Source organism: Strix uralensis, chromosome 14, assembly GCF_047716275.1.
Source record: "Strix uralensis isolate ZFMK-TIS-50842 chromosome 14, bStrUra1, whole genome shotgun sequence".
Classification (NCBI taxonomy): Eukaryota; Metazoa; Chordata; class Aves; order Strigiformes; family Strigidae; genus Strix; species Strix uralensis.
In genome coordinates, this window is record NC_133985.1 from 23,023,979 (window position 1) to 23,048,506 (window position 24,528).

General features: G+C 52.5%; 1 protein-coding gene across 4 annotated transcripts in view; it reads left to right on the forward strand.

Annotated features, from left to right (window-relative positions):
* The window catches only part of ARHGAP26 (Rho GTPase activating protein 26), a 145,959-nt gene extending 130,702 nt beyond the window's left edge, over positions 1-15,257 (forward strand). For 2 of the 4 annotated variants that reach the window (XM_074883285.1, XM_074883288.1), the window contains exons 21-23: positions 8,161-8,271; positions 10,905-10,996; positions 13,563-15,257. In XM_074883285.1, the coding sequence (XP_074739386.1) occupies positions 8,161-8,271; positions 10,905-10,996; positions 13,563-13,651 (292 nt within the window). In that variant the 3' untranslated portion in view covers positions 13,652-15,257. Of the gene's footprint in view, positions 1-3,517; positions 5,782-8,160; positions 8,272-10,904; positions 10,997-13,562 lie in introns of those variants that run through there. The other 2 variants (XM_074883286.1, XM_074883287.1) reach the window with 2 other exon arrangements.
* Positions 15,258-24,528: the final 9,271 nt, after the last annotated feature.

The window sequence follows — 24,528 nt, forward strand, 5'->3', positions numbered from 1 at the left end:
AATAAGAGTTTTAGCTTGTGGTGCTGATGAAGGCTTAAATAAACGGCCTTTGTTTTTTGTTAGGATTTGAGTCTGGAAATGGCCCTCTATCAAATTATGCGAGGAAGATTACTTAGCCAGGAATGAATTTTTTACGGTGTGGAGTAGCTTTTCTAACCATTTCCAGAAATTACTTAAAAAGTAAAAGAAACTTTTCTTCCTTTGGAGAGCTGACAGTAACAGCTTGTGGGGTGGGTTGCTGCTGCCTATCCCATAATGACCAATCTCCTTGGGTGTTTGCAGAACGTTACTTCTTCTTTGGGGCTCACATCGGAGTCTGAGAGCATGTGGGGCAAAACAGCTCCCGGCATCTCCCTCTGCGGCTGCCCTTGCCGCGGCTGCAGGCAATCCGGTCGTCCCCTCGTTGGCTCCCTGCAGCTGAACGGCTCTGCCAGCAAAAAGCAGTTTTGTTTTTGGAGAATAAAAGACTGATTTCCCTGGCCCTGAGCCCGAGGCGGGGTGACACGGGGCTGGTGCTGCCATGCAGGTCCTGTGGCTGCCCCGGGCAGGGGGTCGGGACTGGCAGCAAGGGCAGCTTCCCTGCAGCGCCTGTGGCCGGGCCACCCTCAGCCACCGATGGCAAGTTTGAGCCGCTTACGGTTGGCAAACCCTGCTCGGCAGCGAAGCAGGGCCACCCTGTGCACAGGATGTGTTTACCTCAAATATTTGATCCTACCAAACACCCCCCAGCTGATCTGGGAGCTGTGATCCACAGGGGCTTTAATTTCCTTCATTTTCCAAGAATCCCATATGGTTGCTGGGGTGGCAGATGGGATAGTTTTCTTTTCTGGGGGATGTAAGATAGCACTGGATTGAACGCCAGAACAAAACGAGAGATTTCTGGAGGACTGTTGAGTTCTCCTTAATTGTGAATGCAATTTGTTGGTGACTAATGCATCCAGACTTGCAGAATTACCTCATGTATTAGAAGCAGTGGCGCAATGGAAAAGATGTGACTAAGATGCTGGCTCCCGATTTACCAACGCTTCCCTCCTAAACTGCCGTTTGGCTTCCTACTGGCACATTACAACTTTTCTATTAATAATTAAGAGCTTTGACACAGTTTGAAAGCACTTGGTTGAACATAAAATCCGCCAGCTTGATTTTGAGTCTGCTGAGAGCCTTTTGAAGAGAGGAAGCAGGGAGGGGGGTGCCGAAAATACAGCTGCGGAGCAAATGGTGGAGTGAGGTAGAACGTGTCGCGTCCAGGCGAGGCGCCGTGAAGGACCCAGAGACCCGCTAGCGTGGCCCCATGGTTGCCTCTGTTCCTGCCCCATTTCGTCCTGCCCGTCCCACTTCCAGTGCTGGTACAGTGTTTCTGTAAGAGCCGTGACTGATGGTTTGGTAACTTGTTGTGATACTGCAAATTCTCTGTTCTAAACAAGTTGTATAACCGTTAACAAGGTGCTTTTCTGTATTTTTTTTCCTGGATCTCACCGGCCGGGGAAGTTGCCCACCCGCCAGTTGCACTGACGTGAGCACCAGCCCCACGAGCTCCCTCTCTGCGGTGCCTCCAACGCTTACTCATGCTGAGCATGCATCCATTTCTGATTCTTTGCTTATTCACTCAGCCTTTCTCCAGCATTAACATCAGTCTCTCCGCTTCATGCCAGAAGGCTATACCAAACCAGCAATGTCATCGCATCCCTTTGAAACATCAAGCATCATCTGTCTGGATTTGGAAATGGAAATGTCCATTAAGGGGGACAACAAAAACTCCAGCTCTCCTTCCCAAAGTCAGAACTCTTTCCAGTCTCTCTCTTATTCAAGTGGAAAAGCTTTTAGATGGTTTATGAAATTACTAGGGTGGGAAAATATTTCTACATATGGGAAATAAGCCAAGCAGCAAAGTGACAAGACAAACCAGCGTGCTGGGTATCTTCAAGATTACAAAGAGGGACACGTCCATATTATTGAAAAGAAGATTCAGTAATCTCTGCTCATGGAGACAGGGGAACTAGTAAATGGAGGTGTGGGAAAAGTCCCCGATGAAGAAGTTGAACTTTTTTGGACGTTTTTGGTCAAGTGGTGTTGACTGCAATGCGTTTTGGCTGCTTATTTCCCTAAGCGTGTCATTATTTTCCACCTGAATGATTATGCAGCAAGCTAAATCCTGAGAGAATAACACTGAAGAGAGTTTAACATCATTTTTCTTGTATTTAAAGTACGAAGCAGAGGAAGAGTCCTGCCAATCTGAAGCCCTGTGAGCTAATGGTCACGTACAGGGTCGTGCATGGTGCCATCTCTAAGGTGCCCCGTGCCAGCGCCTGGGGAGTTCTTGCTAGAGCCCGTCTGTCACGCTCGGAGCTTTGCTGGCACGTGCAGCGGTGCATGAACTTCATCAGCTTCTCAACCCAAGGCTGCCTCCCATTTCATTTAGGCAACAGAGCCGTGTCCGCTGGTCAGCTGCAATCTTGTCCTTGTTTTAGCAGAGTTTAAGTGCCCCAGCGTTAAGTGATACTCTGATCAGTTGCTTTTTCTGGTTAGCTTTGAGAAGAGCCTTATGTCATGCAGCTTTGTCTATAGGAGCGAATCAGGAGGTAAAGGGCTGGGTGGTTCTTGATGTATTTTAATACATCAGTAAAGGTATTGATAATGTCAGGATGGATTGTTATTTATTCTTGAGGTGGTTTCTTGAAAGGGCTTTAATTCATCAGTAGACTATGCCCATTCATTGTTGTTAGATGTTCTGTGTCAGAAGCAGCCCCGAGTTCCACAAAAATAAACAAGTTACAAACATTTTTGAAGTGGAACTGGTGTCCTCTCAGCCAGAAGAACAAAGCAGCAGAAGTCGTCTGGAAACCCTGCTGAGAATAACTCTTCAGACCTGTAGATGCCTTGAGGACTTGAGCTGTGTAAAGAAAGTGCCAGAGGCAGTCTGGGTAGGCAGGCTGCAGAGGAAGAGGAATTAAAAAGAGGCAGGTTATGAGAAGGGAATAGAAAAGAGATTTTTTAGCTACAGCAACTGGAAAGGAGACTGGAGCCTGGAAACAAGAATTGCTGCTTTTTTCGCATGTTCAGGCAGCAAACTAAACATCAGAATGGGAAAAGCAGTGTGCAGCAGGCAGGGGAAGCAGGGAGGAGGATTTAGCTTCTAAATTTATTTCTAAGTGCACTTGTTGGCTGGAAGAGTGGGACTGCCAAAGTTGAAGGCGCAGGTGCCCCCGCAGCCGGGGGGCTGCTGGCTGCGACACAACGTCCTCCTGCTCCCTGCCCGTTCCAGGGCAGTTTCACCTCCCCGCTGGGTTGCAGGTCACGGCCGCTGCGTTCGAGGGGCACAGACGGAGCGGCAGGAAAGGCGAGAGCCTCGGGATGTGTTGGGCTGTGGACCCGTGGAGTTCCCTCTGCTGCTTCTGTGGGGGAAAATCCACACCCGCCTCGGAAGACTCTAATTTTAGCCACTTCTTTCTTTCCTGGTTTTGGTATCTTTGGTTCTTAGCATTTTTTTCTGTTTTGTTTCCCACTATGCACCCAACAGGAAGGGCCCTTCGCAAAGTCCTCCAGAGTAAGAAGAAGGAAAAAAAAAAAGTCCAGATGACATTTGCTTTCTGCAGACAGAACTGAAAGCAGGCAGCAGCCAACATTTCCCCAAAGCCTCTCACCACCTCTGCTCTTTCCATGAGAAACAGAAAGGAAATTGGATCCTACAAGAAAACCATTTTCCAGAATGCCAGAGACCTCAGAATAGTCTGTTCGCTCGCGTGCACTGACTTCTCCAGCGAGACAGGACTCGGGTCTTGCGGTCACATAAGCTCAGAAAGGTGACACTCAAGCAGTATCTTGGAAATGAATACCTGTATTTTACGGAAGGGAGATGAACCCTTCATGCACATCGTAGCCCTGCGGTCTGTAGGTGCCGGGTCCTGAAATGTCCGTTTGTTCTTCTTGAGGAAATCACAGGAAAGACTCACAGAGCGGGACCGCAAGGCTGCGCGGGGGTAGCTCAGCCATCGTAAGCCCACGTTCGTCTCTTCTGTGAGCAACCTGATTGAAACAGGATGGTCTTCATACTTATGAATCCCCGTGCTGTCATTAATTAATAGTTCTCTCAGTTGTTTTGGTGGGCACAGAGAGTGTTTTCTTTGCCACCAAGGATCCAAAGACACCAAAATCCTGGCCCAAATTATTAATGGCTTCTTAGATAGAGACTGGCCCGAGTGCTGGCTCTTGCTGTGAGGCTTTTTTACTGCAACACAGAAATAATCCTCTTCTCTGAGAATCATATTGATTGCATTACGCCCTGTAATTAGTGTAGCAGGCCGCGCAGTTGGTGAAGCGATGACAGAGCCGACTTCGCACGTAGTGAGAGCTGCATTCTTTTAAAATGATTTCATCTCAAAACGCTCATTGGGAATTTCTAGTCCCAGAGCCCTATGTGGTCGGATATTCCTCCCATCGTGCAGTGAGGAGGACCGGGTTGGTAGCGGAGGCAGGAGCCATCCTCTTGCACCCTGAGCCCACTGCCCTCTTGCACCCAACGCCCGCTGCCCACAGAGGTGGTGGGAGCTGCGGTGGGAGGGCCGGTGGGTGTCGGTGGCCACTCTCAGGAGGACAAGCCCAGCCACGTTTCAGTCACCAGCTCCTCGCCCCCTCCAAGTCCCACTTTTTCCGAGATCCTCTGTGAGAAGGGAGTTGCTGTGCCATTCGTTTGCGCTCTCCTACCCCAGCGTGGGGCCTTTGCGGCTGGTTAGAGGCTGCTGCCCACAGGGGTGTGACCACTGAGAAGACAGGCCGGTGGCTGGAGGTGCCTAAGCTGTCTCAGTACTCATCCTGCACTGCAGACGGTTCAGTGGACAGGAAGCTCGCTGGAGCCAGGGGCTGGAGGCCGGGAGATTTGCTTACCAAGGCAACACTCCTCACCTACAGAAAATCCATGTGCAAAGCAGGTGATGGGCATTTGGTGAAGAGCTTTTTGAGATCACCAGGATGGAGGAGTCTGCGTGAGCGGTGAGAGGCCGTGGTAAGGCGAGAGGCACACCTAGCAGCTCCTCTGCCTCCTGGGGGATAAGCCCATGCATTCATTTGCCGTGCAGGCACGTACCGTCTCGGAGGCTCGCTGTAGTAGCTTCGCTGTGCAGAGCCAAAGACCGTTGTGTACAGATATTACAACCAATGGGCTCTGGCTTCCAAAATACCGGCCCCTCCTGCAGCACTAACAGTGAAGGGAATGTTCTAGTTCCTGCTGCCCAGAGGAGAGCACCCTCCACGTCTTCAGATGCGTCTAACATGCGCTCTCCATTAGAGGGCAGAAGCAGGCTTGTCCACAGCTAAAATAAAGCAAAATGACCTGCCCTGTGTGCTGGAGAGCTTGTTGCGTTAAGGGGAGGTAGGACACCATCACAAATGACCAGACAACTGCACCTGCTAGAAAGGAAAAGAAGCAGCAAGAACTGGTGCTTCAAGGGTTAATTTTTGTGATTTGGGCTAACTTGGTGGTCTTTGTAGCACCTCCTTCTGTTTAAAGTTGGAAATAGTTTTAATATATGGTAAGTACCAATGTCTAACGGATTTGTTAAGGTAATACAGGTAATTACTAATTTTTTGGAAAGACTTGACAGTTTTGATGACAGAGAAATGCAAACAGATTGTTTTTAAATGGTGGCAATTATTAGGAGAACATTTTGAGGATTTCTGTTAATAGTTTCCCTTTTTTACAGCCCTCCTGTGAAAGTTGCGATGCACTGCTGTATCTCATTTCTATATGCATGTAATCCTCTGACGTAATAAAGGTGTTGCCCATAATTACAACGGGAAATCATTAGTTTCTGTCGAATCCAGCTTCTGCGAGGAGTGAAGAAGCCAAGAGTTTGGCCTTAAGCAGAGACGGACCTCAGAGCAGTTCAGGCCAACAATTTAACCTTCTTTAGTGTCCTCTAGGTGCCATTGCAGTGGTGATATTTATGACATGGGCACTTTCCCCCTGGACGTTGGACCCAATCCACAGGTGTATCCTTTCCCATTTGAGTTGTCACCATCAGAGAATGCCAGAGAGCACTGGCTGGCAGCGTCACTCGCGGGCGCGCGGAAGGGACACGTAGGATCCGCTGGCGAGAGTCACTGGCCTCTCGGCAAGTGCCGGGGCCGGAGGAGGACCCGGATACCCCGCGGTGAACCTGGTGCAGGCGAGGAAGGTGTCGGGGTGTCGGTTGTGCAGGTGCATGAACTGGGGAGAAGCTGGTGTGCCAAGAGTGATATTTTTGTTTTAAGGTGTTAAATTGTTACTCGAACTGAAGAAAATTACAAGAAAACACCAAAGTCAAGATTAATCATAAATATTTCCTGGAGACCCTCTTTGGATGTTGGAGGAGGTTGGTTCTTTTAAATAATAGAGACTGAGGTTTTATATTCAGCTTGAAATGAAAGAATGTTTGTCATATTCTCTCTTAATATATGAAACATTTCATTCTGGGCTTAAAGAGCAGAAGGCAGGGACTGAAACAATGAACTTCTGCTGTTGTGATCATTGGATGATCATGGCTTAACCCGTTACATTTTTTACAGAGACTTCGTCCTTTTATTAAAGGTTTAAGAGGCAGCGTAGGCTCTCCTGGCCGCTGCCCGCGCTTTGTCCCGCCGTGTGTGTGCTGGTGCTGCCCATCGTGTTCGTTTTGGAGGGGAGGGGGATCTTTTGTCCTTCCTGGAGTTGGGGTTTTTTTCCAAGTTGGCTTCTGGTCCAAGCCATGCTCCTCAAGAGGCCTTTCCTCGAGCGTGAAGGAACCACATCACTGCACACCATGCGGTGACAGGAGGAAGTATGAGTTAAACATAACTAGAAGATGTTTTTATAATCCCAGACAGGTATCTGGAACAAATGATACTTACAGCCTGGAGCTGAGAGGGAGGACTGTGCCCCTCTCCGCATGTGGGCCACATTTTCCCACGTGCCCTGGAGCCCCCCCATATCCCTTCCCTCTCCCTCAGGACCCCCCAGCTCGGGGATGGGGACAGCCCAGGGGTCCCTGTGTGGTTGGACTGTATCCCCACCTCGTCACAGACCCGTGTGCTCAGAGGTACCGTCCCCCTCTCAGGAAAAAAAACAGAAATCATGTTGCTTTTACAAAACTTCTTGTTTTTACAGAGGCATTTTCAGTGTGGAGAGGTTTTTCTGGTGTTTTTTTATCAGGGACGGAGTTTACAGTCTGAATTAGAGAATACAGATGAGTTGATAAGTGCAGAAACAGCAGCAGATGAATCAGACTCACATTGTTATTTTAGTACAATAATTGCTTTTTGGTGAACCTGAGAATGACCTAAATCGAACAGTTTTGAAGGGACCAAACACTTCTCACCCGGCTTCTGCATGCATTTACTAGTTCAGTAACTTGATTCGACTTCAGTTGACAGCTGTAGCTTGAAAGCGAGGAATCGAGAGCAGTTTACAAGGGGGGAAAAAGTTCTTCAGCAGAAAACAAATCAATTAAATGTTTGTGGTGCTGAATGTCTGCACCCAGCAGGAGCCCGGAGCACCGGTTACCTCACCGTGTGCGGGAGTGCTGAGGGGCCCCAGCACAGCCCTCGGGTGCTGCTGGCGCCTGCGGGACAGGGTGGGCTGGAGATTTTCTCCTGCTCGTTGTCCTCAGACAGATGAGAGCATGGAAATGACATCCCCGTCCTGCAGATAACGAACTCCTCAGGGCTCCCAGCCTCCAAAACCCCTTTGGTTAGAAACCTAAGTGGGCAGCGGTGGCTGGGCACCGTGGATCAGGGCACAGGCTCTGACACCACAACAGCTGACCTACAAAAGGGGGATGGAGGCTACTCGCAGGCATCATTAACATCCAGAAATGCCATTGACTATTTCAGGCAGCAGTGGGGGGAATAAAACAAGGCAGGTAAGTGGCTGGGCTGCCAGCAGCAAGACAACCCTCTGCCTGGTGTTGGGCTCACTGGGCGGGATGATGGAGCAGGGGTTAATTGGAAGATCCAGCTCTTGTTGTCCAGAGAAATGCAGATCTGGCCTTGAAACATTTCCCAAGGTCTTGGCACTTCATTTCGTAGCTGTCTCTCATGCTCTGACTATTCCCAAGGCACTCGCTATCGTCGGATGTCGTCTGACTGTCTCTCAGTTGCTGTTTGTTTCTGTGGTTGCATGTTGATAAGGTATCTGGTTATGTCTTGCAGCCCTCAGAATCCAAGCCCAACGTCACCCCTCTCACCGTCCTGGCCCATGTTCTCCGCGCCATCAAGTCCTATGCCCACCTCCTCTACGTCCAGCGACTCATCCCCCATCAGGTCTGTTGCAGAATTCGCTTTGCTTTTTGTTGCTTTTGCTATATTTCTGTTTAATTTACTCGATTTCCCCCACTTCACTTTCCTTTTTCCCTCTGCATCCTGCTCAAACTCCCCCAACACAGCTATATCTGCACTCAGCAAGAGAGGAGCTTTCAAACGTCTCCAGCCCCAGGGGGGACCCCTTGAATCCCCCCTTTGAGCCCTGTGGTCAGGCCAGCGGAGCCGGCGCTCGCAGCTCGCGCTCGCAGTGGTCGGCGTGGTGGGGGGTTGCCGTGGTTTTGCCCAGCCATTTCGGCTCTTGCGGTTTGCTTTACTCCTCTCTGCAACAGGTAGGACTAACAAGCAGCCAGGGCTAAGAAGCCCTTGTAAAACGCTGCCTTACCTCATTTTCTGGCCACTTCCTTTTCTTACCTGCAATTTGAGGGTAAAGAACATGGGGCAACGTAGGCGTTTGCCTGCTGGGTGCCTGTGTCTCAGGCTCTTGAGCATCGCCGGAATAAATCAATCCTCAAAGTTACAGACAGCCTAAGGGAGGGTTTCCAGGGACGCCGGGGCAGCGGGTCAGGCTGTGCACATCTCCCCCGGGGAGCGGGCCCTGCCAGGGGGTCCTCGGGGCTTTTGGCACCAGCGCTGCAGCCATGGGCAGCACTGGGGACCCGCGCTGCAGGTACCAGGGGATGCTCCTGCCGGGGAAGCCGGGGTAGCCTCTGGTCTGTGTGCAGGGTGCCCTGGGGCGGGATTTCTCCCCTCCAAGCCCACCCCTGGCACAGGGGAGCAAGCGGCCGTTGCCGTCCCGGGCAGAGCTCGGCTCCCAGCCCCTTGGCAGGCGCCAGCACAGGGCCAGGGCACCGATCCCTCCTCTGAGGGACGTGTCAAACCTGTTTGTTCATTCCAGGCACAGCCCGAGCTCTTCCCCTGCACCTACAGCCCTGCAGATGCTGCCTGTACAGCTGCCTGCCTGGCAGCATTATTTGTTTGTTTTGCTGCACGCCTGCAAAGGCTGACAACAGAGTAACACCATCCAAGCAGCCTTCCCCCTCTGGGGGAGAGAGGTTCATCAGCCCTGAAACTGCACAAGGGCAGATGGGTGAAGCTCCTGAGTGCTTTGCTGGCCTCGTGCCATGCTTGGAGGCAGAAAACTAATGGGAGCAGTCGCTGGGGTCCAGCATTTCAGTCCCTGAAAGCTCCCCGGGCTCTGATGGGTGCAGTCGCAGCCTGGAGAGCAACCGGTGGGTGAAAGGGGCAGGATGGGGCTGCAGGGACGCTGGGCTGCAGAGATCGTTTTTGGGGGAGAAAAACAACAACGTGAATAACTCAAGGCAGTAAGCCTGAAAATACATTTTGTTTTTCATCTGACAGTCTCCCCAGGCACTGTGAGCGGTGCCTGCCCAACAGCGAAGGACCCTCTCGAGCAGGAGGAGTGTTTGCTCATCCTGGTTTTGAAAGTGTTTGGCAGCTGCTCGTGTCAGGCAGCTGGAATTCGGAGAGGAGTCGAGAGACCTCTGCTTCGGGGCTGTCTTCACAGCAAAACCAAACCCATTCACCACTTCCCTGGTTTGTGGTGGCTGTGTGACAGGGAACCACTCTTGCCGTGAGGTGAAAGCGTGCTGCTTCCCTGGGCTTGCAAGGAGACAATTCAGAATAAGTTCAAGTCCTCGGGAGGATAAAAGTTGGGGAAACTGCTGACCTGAGAAATAGTGACACCTTGTTTCTGACCCCAGCAGCTCCTGGGGGCACTTCCAGTGCTTTGCTTGGCCAAGCAGCCTGCGGCAGCGCTGGATGCCCACCCTCACCGTGGCCGGCAGTGTCCCAGCTTTCCACCAGCCTCGCTCGACCCCAAACCCAGAGAGGTGGGGGGCTCCGGGGACAGGGGACAGCCCTGCCTGCCTGCGCTTTGCTGGTGGCGTCCTGAGGTGCTGCCTTTGCTCCCTGTGTCTGCCGGCGACTTGCTCCATTTCTGGCTCTCTCTGCTCCGAGTTGCTCCCCCACAGCGTAGGCACGCTGACTCTTCCCCAGTAAAATCTAATGGTTGTTAAATCTTTTTTATCTTCAGGTACAGTCTCTAAAGAAGTGCAGCAAATTCTTCAAGGACCTACTTGTTTTTTTTGTTTTGAAATACCCTTCCCCAAGCGCTGATAACGCCTCACGAAATTCTCCTTGTTGCAGCTGCGCTGGGAGAGCCGCGGGCTTGGCAGTGACCGGGCGGGTGGGCAGGGTGGGTGCTGGCTGCTGCAGCCCCCTGCGCCCCGCGCCCGCCCTCCGCTCGCTTATGGCCCTGCAGAGACTCACAAAACATTCCCACGCCCCGCTGAACCCCTCCTGGCTGGCGGCTGGAGCTCTCCTGGGGACCCCTGGCTCGGGGCTGCCCATTCCTGGGCTCCGGGCATGGGCTCTGGTCCTGCACTCGGACTGGGATTTGCACTGTGGTGAAAACTGGGAGCCTTCAGCCTCCTCTGGCGTCTTCCTCACTCTTCCCCTGAGCAGCGTAACCCTGGACCCTTGCAGAGCTCCTTGGACGCCTCTTCAACAGGCACCCCTTGGCATGGACCCCCCTTCAGCACAGCGGGGAGGGGAGTGCTGTTGTGTATGAGTAGAGTATTTCTTACCCCAATAAATATATTTTCTTTTTGCAGCTCGCCGCTGCGGAAAGCCCGAGCTTTGTACGCCTGTAAAGCAGAACACGACTCAGAGCTCTCCTTCACGGCGGGCACCGTGTTCGATAACGGTGAGTCCCTGACCCGAGGAGGGCGCGGGGCAGCGCCGGGCACCTCGTGGGAGCGGGAGGAGATGGGCTCATTTTTCAGCGCTGTGTTTGGGCCGTGGTTCCCGGCCCGGTGCCACAGGAGCTGCACTGGCTCCGTGCCTGGCGCCGAGCCCCGAGGGGAGTTTGCTGCTGAGTGCGGTGGGAGGGGGGACACGTACCGGGAGCGTTCGTAACACACCGTCAAATGATAACGGCTGTGGTATTGCCCGTGGCTGGTGGCAGTCTCGCTGCCAGGAAACGGTGCCGAGCGCTCCCCTCCACTTCCAGAGGGGCACTTTCCTCCCGTAACAGCATAACAGCACCTCACCTCTCCTTTGAGCGGCGCAGGCGTGACGCCAGGGTGGATAATGCTGCGGAGAAGGACGCTTGGCTGTTACTTATTTTAGCACTGAGTTTTGCAAATTGCTGAGTTTGTTTCTTCCTGTGACCCAGGGAATGATTTGGCCTCTCAGTTCATGGGTTTCCTTTCAGTCCTCCGTTTAAGGACTCTCCTGTTTCCACCACTAGAAATCCCCTGAAAGAAGAAAGCAGAAATACTGAAACACAGGCATTAAATCCGAGGTGTACCTTGCCTTACTTCTTGCATCCACACTGAAAACAGCTGATCATCTCTGGGATCAGTGTGAAAACTGCCTTTTGAAGATCCTGATTTATTCCTAAGGGAAATAAATCCTAAGAGAGACCTGTGAAATAGGAGGGATGCACGGGTGGGCTTCCCCTCCTCTCCCCCGGCGCAGAGTGTGGGAGATCTCTCCGGCAGAGGTGTCCACTCTGCTCCTCCCGCTCCGTGTCCCGCTCACCGCCCTGCCCGTGCCCGTGGTGTCGGAGCCGCCGGCACGGGGCAACAAGTGTTTTCGCCCCGGCAGTGGAGGTGGCCGCACGTCCGCAGGGTGCGAGGTGAGGGCACATGGGGGGGACCAGCTCTGGGTGACCACCTTTGTCCAGATGGGTGGGACCCCCCGGCCCTGCTGTGGGCACGGACCCTTGGTTTGATTGTCAGGGAGGAGCTGGTGAGCGGTTGAGTGACATTTTCCATATACAGAGCTGTTCCTCGATGGCTTTCTGGGTAGGAGAGATCATCTTCCAAGTATTGACACCAGAAATATTCTATGCAGTTGCCATCATGTTTCGTGCAGGAGGTGGAAAAGCAGCGTGTGCTTTTTTTCCTCTGGATACTGAGAGCTGGCCTAGGTGGGCTCTGGTTAGTCGGATTTTTGGAGATGATGTTAATGAACATCGATTTTCTGTTTCCTGCAGCAAGGGAAAGAGACTGTGCCCCATGGAAGTAAGCAGCTCTGGTTTAGATATAATCCCAATGTAAAGAAAAGACTTTTTACTACTTTCCAAGTAGTTCTTGGCTTTTATATGTTAAGCATTGTCATTTGGGAAACTGCTACCACATGCATTGGTTTTGCCCTGGGATATATATGAGAATATAGCAGAAGGGAGAAGAGAAGGAATACATTTGAATTAAAGAAAATACTTTTCCTAAGCAGCTCCATAGATATCTTATAAATAAACATGGTCTCCCCTTGGAGAGCCCGTGGGAATTAGAGCAACTAGGAGGGGAACAAGTCTGAATTAAATACATTGTGTTTGCTAGATAAAAATCAATGGTTTATTCAAGGGAAAAAATATACAGCATGTTCTAATCACTTAGCAGCGTAGCCGGGGCTCACATTAACTGGGGGAAGCAAGTTAGAAACAGCACTGCTTGGTAGAAATATAGTTATGATGAAGGGGCTTTATAAAACCCGGTGAAGCAAGTGGATCTTGGAAATACTTAGAGACAGGTTCTTGTTTGACTTTAAGGTTCTCTGCGGTTGCCCATGGCGGAGCAGCATCTCGGTCTGACGGGGAAATTGGGCTGCTGCTGCCCCCGTTGTAAATAACCCCGGGTTTTGAGAGGCACAGTTAAACTCCGTAGCGCTGGGCCTTTCACTTACACAAAACCTGGATTTTCCAGCAGATCTTGTGCACTTGATAGTTGTGTGCCCTTGTCGTGGCGCTAAATGGGGGGAACGTCCTGGGTGTGTGGGGGCCTGAAATTGGGGCAGGTGAGAGTCACGGGCCGGGGAAGGGAGGCTCATGTGTTTTTAACCAGCAATCACCCCTGAAACGGAAAACGCCCTGTTCTGAAGCAAGGGGCCCCCCTGAGCTGCTGCTGCCAGAGACTGAAGTTTTATACTACATTAGGAAAGTTGTGTTGCAGTGTTTTTATCCCAAATGCTTTGCTTAGGCCAGCCCTGCAGCACCAGCCCACAGCGGAGCGTGCGGCTTCAGGTGGTTTCCCTGTGTGGTCTCTGATCTGGAAAGGGAACACGGCGGGGTCCTGGGAGTGAGCAGGAGAGAGCGCTTCAGCTTTCTGAGCTCCTCACGTATTAGTTTCCGTATTTTAAAATAAACCCAAATTAAAGGTCTTGCTCTATCCCGAGAGCAAGTTTGACGCTGGCAGCACACAAAGAGCAGTGGCCTCTACGCCGTAACCCCCTCCTGTAGTAACCTGCCTTTTCCTTCTCTCCTCAAGTCCATCCATCCCAGGAGCCCGGCTGGCTGGAAGGGACCCTCAACGGGAAGACAGGATTGATCCCCGAGAACTACGTCGAGTTCCTATAACGGGGTGTGCGGAGCGTCACCGCTGAGCTTTCCATGGTATCCATGGCAGCCACTGGTGGGAGTCCTGCAGACTGTTTTGCTCTTTGCCCCTGTGCGACGCGGGGCGAGGGCTCCCCCGTGCCCGCTGAATGTTTGTGTGGATAATAACGACCGTGTCTCCTCCCGCGGTGCCGGGGCTGCGGTGGGAGTCGTCCTGGGGAAGTGGCTCTGCTCCCACGGCCCCGAGCTGAGGCAGGTGATGCCCGACACATCCATGTCCCAGCTGGGACACCTCGCAGCAATCCCCCCCCCGCCAAAAAAAAGAAAAACCACCAAACCAGCAACGCAGCAGCTTCACGCCGCAGCCTGAGCGCTCCGTAGGGGACCAGCCTGCAAACTGTGAGCCGGCACGAGAACCACCCAGCCTGATGCTCCCTCCGGTGAGACTGTTTGGCAGCTGTGAGGAGCATCGGTGGGCGCTGAGGGACCCCAACCCGTGGGGGGAAGAGCGGCCGGCAGTGAGGAGCCCTTTGCTCCCAGACCCTTCCCTGCTTTCCACCCAGCCCAGCGAAGCTCTGCCCGTGCAGCAGCCCAGCCCCGCCGGCGCAGCAAGGGAAGGGGTGAGGTGCTTTTGGTGGACGTTGACCCACAGGCTGTGCCTGCGGCGGGGGGTCGGTGGGGCTGAGCTCCCGGGGCAGCCCCGGCGAGGCCGACGGCAGAGCTCAGCTCTTGCAGGCGAGAGCGAGAGGCGCAGCGGGCTCTGCGGGGCACGGCACCACCCAGCAGCTCTCAGGACTCGGCAGCCCTCGGCATGGTGGTGGGGAGAGTGTTTTAGACCAAACCTCTCAAACTTTTTTTTTTTTGAAAAGATCTAGATTTTGTGAGGTAAACATCTGTGATCTGTGCAGCCTGCGTTTCCTTCCTGGAGGATGAGATGCAGCTCCAGATAGATAGCACTCCTTTTGTTTGACTGGCTGGTTTGTATTTCCAATGCACATTGCACAGACATCCATGCTTTCGCCAATGCCCAGGCCGCTGATGTGCCATTTTGGAGCTGCGTTTGCCACCCTCCACCGCTGCTTTTTAGGTGGTCTCCTTGCTTGCAGCCTGGCGTGTAGTCTGTCCGTGCCAAGTCTGTGCAGTACTGATTGTGCAAGGTAAATTATTTCCATACTCACGGGACGTTTATTGTTGGTGTGGCCAACCTATGGGCTACGGAAAACCAAGGATGAGCCCTTCAGCTTCACCCCCCGCTGCTTCCGCCCTGGAGAGGATGCTCGTGCAGGGAGGGGTCGGCAGGGCGAGTTTGCAAATCCCTCACCATTTTGGGTCGTTTTTAAGGGGGAGGGTGGGAGAAGGAGCCCTGCGTGACTGCAGAGCCAGGCTGGCCGGGTGGCATGTCGAGAGCTGGAATGATTTTATTTTGTGATAGAAAATTGTGACAGAAACCCCAGCCTGGTGGCGGAAAGACTCTGTTGTGCAGAAGCGACGCTGTCGCGTGCTGCTGGAGGATGGATGTCGTGTCTTTTTGTAATAATTTTAAAGACTCCGAGTGACTGAATTGCTGTATGTGTCACTTTTTATTTTTGAAAGAATTAATGTATAAATAGAGTATCTTAAAATATTATGAGGGAAAGATCTATATTTGATATTTTTAGAAGACCTGTAATGAGAGAAGCGAAGGACATTTGAAACCAGTTACAGAAAAGCGCTCGCAAACACACTCACATCCACACCCACCCTCGGGGCCCTGGGCTGCCTTTTCCTCCGCTTTGTGGTGTCACTTAGAAATGAGGGAGACTGAAATTTCAGACCTCTTTACATTTCTGTCACAGTCATTAAACTTCCTGGGCGTTTGTCTCGGGAAAAAAAGAAAAAAAAAAAGAGGAAGAAGTCGATCTTTTTTTTCCTGATTCCCAGGGCGGGTGCGGTTCAGCTCATCTCCCGGGGACAGTGACCCCCTGGCCCCTCTGAGGACGCGCAGGGCACAGCACCTCTCTGGGGCCGTTCGGGCAGGGCTGAAGCCCCCAAACTGTCCCGTATTTTCTGCTTTATTGTGTTGGATGAAGAGGTTTGGAGGGCTAAAAGCCAGTGTTTCACTGGCAAGTTGCTGGTTCATGTTCATCCTTGGATTTAACAGTGAATATTTGTACCGTTTGCTGATTTTCCTGAAGCAGAGGATGGGGCTGGGCTTTATCCAGTGCTGCCGGCCAGGGCCGAGCCCTCGGGGGCTGCTCAGAGCTGGCTCTGGCACCTGCATGGCCTGGGGCGGGTGGTACAGAAACCCTCTGCCAGGGGTGCAGGAGAGGGACCCAAGGGGCTAATGGAGAGGAGAAAAAATTAAAAAAAGGCTTAATATTTCATCTGTCAGCACTATTTGCTTGTGTTCGGACCTGCCCAGCCTGAGCTGCTCCTCCAGCGTGGTCCCTCGGCCTTCGTGGGGTGCGGCCAGAGCCGGGGCCTTCTGTCTCGGACCTGACTGTGAGCCTTTGAAGAAAAAGCATAATATGGACAAATGAGAATTTCAACCACCTCAGAAACACCTTAAAAGGCATATTTAAGGGATACGTTAGTCAGGGACCTTGTCAGTAATGCTGCACGAGCACCAGCACAGGCTGCTGCCAGTGGTATCCCCACAAAACCCTCTAGCGCAGTGTCCCCCTTCGGCTCTTCAGAGCTCGAGTTGCTCCGAGACGGGAGCAAATTCCTTTTCCTCGGCACTTAGGAGCTTTTGGACACCTAGAGAGTTATTGGGAACAACAGTCCCACGCAAACGTATTTACAAGATGTCGTCTGGAGGAAAGGAAAATAAAACGTAAGCAGAAGTTATTGCTCTTACGGCAGAGGTAGTGGAATGGGGTTTTTTTTAATTAAAACTTTCCAAAAAGAAAAATTTGGCTGAAACGCTTATTAAATGTTCCCATTTTGGGCCAGCTTTAATACTGGAGTAAACACTGGTTTATTCTAAGAGAAATTAAAGTTAGAAAATATTTTTTTAAACCAGCTTGACATGACATTTGATGCTTAATATTAAAGTCATCAGTCAAAATTATAAGAAAGCAGGGATAGTCACACTTGCCGAGAGGTAAAGTCTCTCCTGTACTCCCTGTCCCATCATTTTACGTATTAAATGAAAAAAAAAAAAAGACACAGTGTAGTAATACCTGATGAAAAAGATGTCCCGGGGTGCAGTCTTGCCATGTTTCAAGTCAATGGCACAAGTCCCACCAGTTGGCCACAGCCAGGCCACCATGCACCAGCCTTTGTCCTCATGTCCCAGGGGCCACCGACACGTGTGACATTTCTGAGGTCCCCACGAACCTGTGTGTGAGCTGTGGCCCTTGTCTCTTCACTGATTTCACAGGGTTTTGCAGCAGGAAGTGAAGCACCTTCGATGGTTTGGGAGCACCCAAGCTGCTGCCAGCACTCCTGTCACCTCCCAGTGCCCTGCGAGGGGCGTGGGGTGGGGTGGGTTGGGGTTGGGTTGGGATTCAATTGGGTTGGGATCGAGTTGGGTTGGCGTTGGGTTGGATTGGGTTGGGGTTGAGATTGGGTTGCCTTGGGTTTGGGTTGGCTTGGCTGTTTTTTTTCAAGCAGGCTATTACTCAATAAAAGCAACAATTACAGACTCCCTCCACGAATTTTTCAGATTCCCATCTGGCTCTGCAGTCAGACAAAACATCCTCCTGGTAATTGTCTCGAGAAGACTTCTGTGAGCTCAGTGGCCTGAATACCAGCCCGGACCATTACAGCTAATTACAGTCGTGCTCCATAGCCGCTCGCGGTGCTTGATTAGTGCTGTGACAGGGGCACGTGGGTGCTCTGTCCTCAGCGCCGAGGCTTTGGGCTGCAGACGGGCTCCTGCTGGTCCCTGCTGCCGCTTAACACGGGCTCAGACCGAACGGCCGGCGCACACAGGGTGGAGTTGGGTGCTGCGACCAGGTACCAAAACGTCACCGGTGGCTCCTCTGGGTGCTGGGTGGGGGGGGGGTGTCGGACCTTCCCGCACGATGCCGGGGTGTGGATGCACACACCTGGGACACGGCAAGACGAGCACCTTCCCTTGGGGCGTGGGCTGCTCCAATCCCCACACAGAAGTTTTGTGATACTGATTTCAGGCTCTGCTGGCACTTTACGGGGTGAACTGCAATTGAAGCACTGGAATTTTCCCTCAAAGGAGGATGTCGCTTATTTTAGTTTCACTTCTGCTGACAGCTTACAAGAGGGTGGCAGTGAGGGACGGGAGGGGGATGCTCGTTAGAGCCTCGCAGCGCTGTCATGGCTGGTCCCGCAACAGCCAGCTGATGGCTCTGTTTAAATAAAGAGGAGTTATTCTGAGTTATCTGAGAGATTTCACAGCACAAATCCAAACAGCTTCAAGTAATATTTAAGTCCCCGGGGTGCCTCCAAGAGCCTTTCCTTTATTTCTGGCCAGTCTGCCCTGAGGAGCGCTGGGGCCGCAGGTGATGCTCGGGCACGAGGAGCTGCGTTCCCCTCGGCTCTTTCTTTCAGGTTACTTTTCAGGAGGATTTCGTTTGGTGTTGGGGCTCCTCTGCCAGCCTGCACCCCTCTCAGGGCAGCACCGGGGGAAGCGGGGAGTTCCCTGGGAGCTGCTGTTTGGGGAAGGGTGGGATTTGGTCAGTGGGCTCCTTGCAGCCGGCCGAAACACCGTGTCAGACGTCACCCTTCTCCCCGAGACCTGCGGCCACCCTGGTGCTGGGGACCACAACTGGTGGAGGAATGTCAGGAAATCAAAAAAGCGAAACACAAGGTGACGGGAGATGCAGTGGGGAAGGGCTCCTGGAAAGGGCTTTTTTCCCAGACAGCCACACTACGTGACCCAGTTGCTGTTTGACAGAGATTTTTGATGCCCAAAGGCAGAACCTCGCTTTGTGTGAAGCGTGTGACCAAGGCCACCGTACAAAAGGTGAAGAATTGGCATCGTCCTTTGCCATGGGAGAATGCAAAGGGTCTCCTGCTTCTCCCCATGTCCACAGAGATCTCTGCCCCGCACTTTCTCGCAACATTTACCTTTGTGAGCTCTTTGCTGCGAGGGGCCTCTCCCCCCTCCAAACCCCACCGGGGCTCCCGGGCTCATCCAGCCCCCGCCGCTCCCCAGCCCCGCTGAGGCCAGACAGGCTGTGCGAAGCCACCCCGCTCAGAGCTGCTGCTTCAGGAGAAGGAGAGAGGAGTAAGAAAAAAATAACATCCCAAAGCCTGTTTTTTCTTGTCCCAAAGCACTCCTGGAAAGGCTCTTTCCCTCTTTGCAGTTTCACAGGGACACATCTTTCCTATAGCGATGTCATTTATATTTTCAGCCTTCAAGTGCATACTCCTGAAAAGGCAAAAAAAAAAGTTCCTCAGCACCCAGGAAACCCTTTTTCCCACCGTCAGGCTCAGCCCTGTCCCTCTGTCACAGCCCTGGGCCTGCCCGGCCTCTGCTCCCCATCCAAAACTGGCCCCTGATCCCCGCTTCTTATCAGAGCGTTCGGTGCGATCTCCAGAAATGATTGAAATAGCACAAAACTCGTGATTCCAGAGCTCTCTGGAGCACTAGATCATGGCCAGCCTGGAATAGCACTTGGTAATAAAATACAGAGCACAGAAATATCCTCCGGCAGGGCCGCCTGCGAGGGGCTGAGGTACTGACAGAAAAGCAAACCTGTGTTTCTACTCAAAACAAGGAAACTTTATTTCCCTGGAAGCAGGCACAGGCTTGATTACACATAAGCTTTTTTCCACTGGCCAGGGAGGCTTTTGCTCAGCATTTCTGGGGCCGTTTTGGGAGCCTTGCTTGGGCATGAGCAGGGCCCTGTGTCCCCTTCACATGGGCATCCGCACCTGGGGGCATCTGCCCCATGGACCTGGGATGCCGGTCTCTTCTTCTTCTTCTCGTTTTTCTTCTCATTTTTCTTCTCATTTTTCTTCTCATTTTTCTTCTCATTTTTCTTCTCATTTTTCTTCTCCTTCTCCTTCTCCTTCTCCTTCTCCTTCTCCTTCTCCTTCTCCTTCTCCTTCTCCTTCTCCTTCTCCTTCTCCTTCTCCTTCTCCTTCTCCTTCTCCTTCTCCTTCTTCTTCTTCTTCCCCTCCTTCTCCTTCTCCTTCTCCTTCTCCTTCTCCTTCTCCTTCTCCTTCTCCTTCTCCTTCTCCTTCTCCTTCTCCTTCTCCTTCTCCTTCTCCTTCTCCTTCTCCTTCTCCTCCTTCTCCTTCTTCTCCTTCCCCTTCCCCTTCTCCTTCTCCTTCTCCTTCTTCTTCTTCTTCTTCTTCTTCTTCTTCTTCTTCTTCTTCTTCTTCTTCTTCTTCTTCTTCCCTTCTTTTTTAGGATCTTTTTTTCAGCAGCAGTTCAACTGTCGCTTGCTCTGGGGACAGGCATGGAGGCGGACGCAAGGAAAGTGATGCCAGCGTGGAGAAAAAAAAAAAAAAAAAGGCATTTGGCTGTTCAGCCCACAGTCCATGTCAGTGGGTCAGAGAGGGCTGGGGAGGGGATCAGAAGGGAGCGGAGCTGGGGAGGGGGACGATGATCCCTCGCCAGGGCCCGGGGCACCGGTGGAGCTGCGGGACTGGGAGCATCGTCCCGCGGGGCCGAGGCAGAGGCATGAGCGTCCTCCAGCATCCTTCTGGGAGGGTTTTTGAGTTTGTATTAATAGCTGTTTATATTTAAAAGCCAAACGAGCCCAGTGTCTAACGTCACCTCTCTCAGGTTGGAGGCCGCACTCTAAAAGAAGCACCCAGGTGGTTTTTTTATGCTGCAGCAGTGACACCCCCCAGACCTGCTTGACAAAACACAAACCCAGCCCGGTGACCCCGCACCGGGACGGGCTGCAGGGTCCTGGGGGGTGCTCAGCCCCAGCATCCCCCAAACGACACCCGTGGCAGCGCCCTGGCAGAGCCACATCCCTGCAGGGCGGGAGGGGACCCTGATGATGACAGCACATGGCAGGAGGCACCACTGTGGCTGCGGCCTCTCTGTGCTCAGGGTAGAAGATTATCGCTGCTGGGACGCTGCTCACTTGCTTTTCTCCTAAAGAATCCCAGCTTTTTAACTCCCATAAGCACAGGCAAAGCTTGCAGTGGGGACGTGGCTGCGACAGGGCCTGTCCCAGGCGGCCGTGTCCGAGAGGAAGCAGCGTGTTCCCCCCCCCCAGCCCGCCGGGAGCAGAGGGATCGGTCAAATTATCACAGTTCAATGCAGAATCGACCGAAGTCAGATCGGTCTGTAGCTGAGGAAAGTCACCTGAGCAAAAAAAGAAAGCCCAGTGCTGAAGGGACATGTTCTGCTTAGCAAGTGCGTGGTATTTTAATTATTCTAACGAACCAGAAACCTCAAAGCAATTATAGTTTGTACATTTGGGCTAATTCAAATTTTTAGCTTTTGGGAAATAAAGTTTAAAAGCAATGGGTTTTTTTAAGAAATAGCCGTTTAAAGTTCTATTCTCTGGGTGAGGAGCTGATTATTTGAAGACAAGCATGGCAAAGCAGCTTGTAATTTAGCACAACTGTTTGACAGCTCACAAGGTAGCACCTAGCTATTACTTATTAGAAATCCTCCCTTCTGTTAATGAAGCTCATTCTTGCTTCTAAACCTCAGACAAAGGGGTCTAGAAAATCGCACCTGTGCTCTAAAACTCACTGACGCACTCAGGAAGGGGAAAAAAAGCCCCAGCAGCCGGGCACCCTGGAAATCTGCTGCGGGGCTCAAATTCTATGGGGAAGGCAGGGAAGGTGGTCTGGGAGCGCCGGCGGAGTTTAAATCAACCCATTTCCACAGCGGGATTTCTGCGTCCCTGCCCACCTTTGGCCCGTCTCCCCCCAGAGCCCCCCACGGCTCCCCGGCTCCGCAAGAGCTTTGCATCCCGCCGGCTGCTCCCCCTTCAGTTACCCGAGACAATTAGATAATTAAATACCCACAAAGTGATCAGAGCTTTTGTTACCAACCACCTGTGAGTTGGGGATAGAGAAGAAGCATTGAAAAAGGCACCGGGAATGAGCACCAGGACGGCTGAAAGGTGAATCAGAGCGAGGGCAGACCCCCCCCTTCCCTGTTGTGAGCGTCTCTGTGGCCTCGGGGGTTCAGTGCCCACCCTGCCCCCTTCGCTCTGCTCCGTTTTAATCCCAGTTTTAATATCTGACAACATCCCTCTCGGGGCGCGGGGAGGTTCTACCTGGGGGGGGTGGGGGGTGCAGCCATCCTGGTGCAGGTGAGTCCAGTCTGCGGTGGGTGGCACGGTCACCACCAAAACCTCCAACTTCACAGCAGAAATCTCCAACTTCACACCCGAAATGTCCAACCTCACACCAAAAATGTCCAATTTCACAGCTTTCACAGCCTTTTCACATCCAGCCCGTGCGGGCTCGTCAGACCCAGCGAGCCCCCGCCGCTCCCCAGCACCACTGAGAAGACCAGGCAGGCTTTGAAGAGCCGCCCCACCTAGAGCTGCTGCTTCAGGAGAAGGAGAGAGAAATAAGGAAAAAAAAAATAACACCCCAAAACCTGATTTTTCTTGTCCCAAAGCACTCTTGGAAAGGCTCTTTCCCTCTTTGCACCCACCACCCCAGTGCACTTGTGTCTTGCTACAGCTGCAGCAGGCTCAGAGAGTATTAAAACAGAATTAGAAGCAAGGTCTCCCGTTAACAAAAGCAAAAAAATCAGCTTCATGCAAAACTTATTAGAAGTGGGGGTTTGAAAGAAAACTGCTGGAGCCTCACCTAAACATTTCTAGTTGATGGGACAACACCACCAACCTCCCCGGCTGGTTTCTGCTCTCCAGGCACCCAGCAAAGGGGGTTCCTTTGAAGCCAGCGTTAAGAAAAGCCGCCGCCGTGGCTCGCTGGGCCACAGCACGAGGTGCCCGGGGCCAGCCCGGAGCGGTTGGGGCTGCGGCGGGGCTGGTGGGGCCGGTGGGGCCAGTGACCTCCCGTGGCCCCGCAGCCCGGCCCGGACCTGCCGCTGCAGCGAGAGGTTGTGGGTTTTGGTTTTAACTCGCATTTCCAGCCGCTGTTAGAGCAGCTCTTGTGCAAACAAGCTGATTCTAATGGTGTTTAACTCACTCCCGGGGCAGAGCCACCGGCCTGGCCGGCAGCCGAGGGCGTCCCGCCGTGCCCTCCTCGTCCGGCCCCAGCTTCATCTGGAGTTTTGCATGTGCCTTGTTAGAGCTTATTAATTCTGCGGCAGCCGTAATCTATAATAAATATTTCTGGGACTGGGAAATGCACATGCTTCTTCTGGCCTGCACCTGCCTTTATTTTATTTGTTTTTGCTTATTTTTTTAAAATTTGGTTTTGGTTGGGTTGTTAAATAAATGATTTTATTTAATTTAATAATATTATTTATAATATTAAAAATAAATTAATATTTTAACCTTCTTGGCCTGGTACCTGAAATGTCTGCTCCTCCGAAACACCCAGGGACGGCCCTCCAGCGACAATAAGGAGAACCAATTAAACCACAAGATCATAATCACTCCTCTGTTTATTATTTATTTCCCCAGCAACAATGATATATTTAGACCAACAGCTTTGAGCTTTTTCAGACCCATTATGCTCAGCAAATCCCAGCAGCCGCAGGCAGCCGCGATGAAGCAAGTGCTGGCCGTGGGGCTGGGGGTGTCAAAGGGCACCGACACCAGGAGCCCCCCGGCCCCAGCGGGGGAACCCCCCGACCCCCCTGGCCGGGCAGAGCCTGCGGCACTGGCAGCCCCTCGCCCTGGGCAGGGTCTGGCCCCGGGGGCTGGGGGGTGCGGGCGGGTGAGAGGCCCGACCCACACCTGGGAGGAAGCATCTCCACAGAAGGGGGAGGGTGTGAAAGCAACGTCAAGCAGGTTTCTTTTGGTTTGCCAAGCGTTGGGTTGGGTTGGTTGGATTTTTTTATTTTTTTGGTAATTGCTGTGGTTTGAGCCTTGTAGAAAGGTGCTTTTATTTGTTTGTGGTAGGAACACGCACAGTTCTGCTGCAGCTCAGCTACAGAATACAGCCTGCAAGCCAGAAAGGAAAAAAGAAGAAAAGAGCATGAGAGAAATGAGGAATTAAAAAAATGCTGGTTTTTAATTGAGGATTGCTTCTTGCAGGAGCACAACTGCGGATGCGGTGGGGCCAGGGGCTGAGGCCGGGTGATCTGCCCCCACCCCTCCTGCTCCGCGGTGGGCGGCAGCGGTTCGGACGCGGCTGCGATTGAAGAGTGGCCGATGGTTCAGTGGTTTGAAGAACACGAGTCGCCCGTTTGCCGAGCAGCGTTAATACCAGCACCCGTCAGGGGAGACAGCAAAAGCACTGTACTTCTGGCAAGGGAAAAGTATTTGTCAAATTATCTGTGAATATTATTTAGGCAGATAATATTTCTTAATAGCTTATTATGGCTTTAGAGCTCCTGATTCCCTCGGCAGCCTCTGTTTTTCCCAGTTCATCACTGTATCAGTGACTTCATCCTGGTCCCTCTCGCTGGGGCGACCCGTGTCCGTGTCACAGAATCCCAGAATCATCCAGGTTGGAAAAGCCCTTGAAGATTCCTCCAGTCCAACCATGAACCTCACCCTGACCGTTCCCAACTCCACCAGATCCCTCAGCGCTGGGTCAACCCGACTCTTCAACCCCTCCAGGGATGGGGACTCCCCCCCTGCCCTGGGCAGCCCATTCCAACGCCCAGCAACCCCTTCTGCAAAGAAATCCTCCCTAAGAGCCAGTCTGACCCTGCCCTGGCGCAGCTTGAGGCCATTCCCTCTTGTCCTATCACTTGTGTCCCCAGCCTTGTGCGGGCAGCAGCTGCAGAGCCGTGTGACTCCATGGGGACAGGGATCCCCTGACATGGCTCCAGCCTGGCCACGAGTCCTGTGGGTAAAGCATTTGCCCAGTGTTTGCTCCGCAGTGCTGGTGCCTCCCCAGGGACACCTGGGGCTTGGTGCACA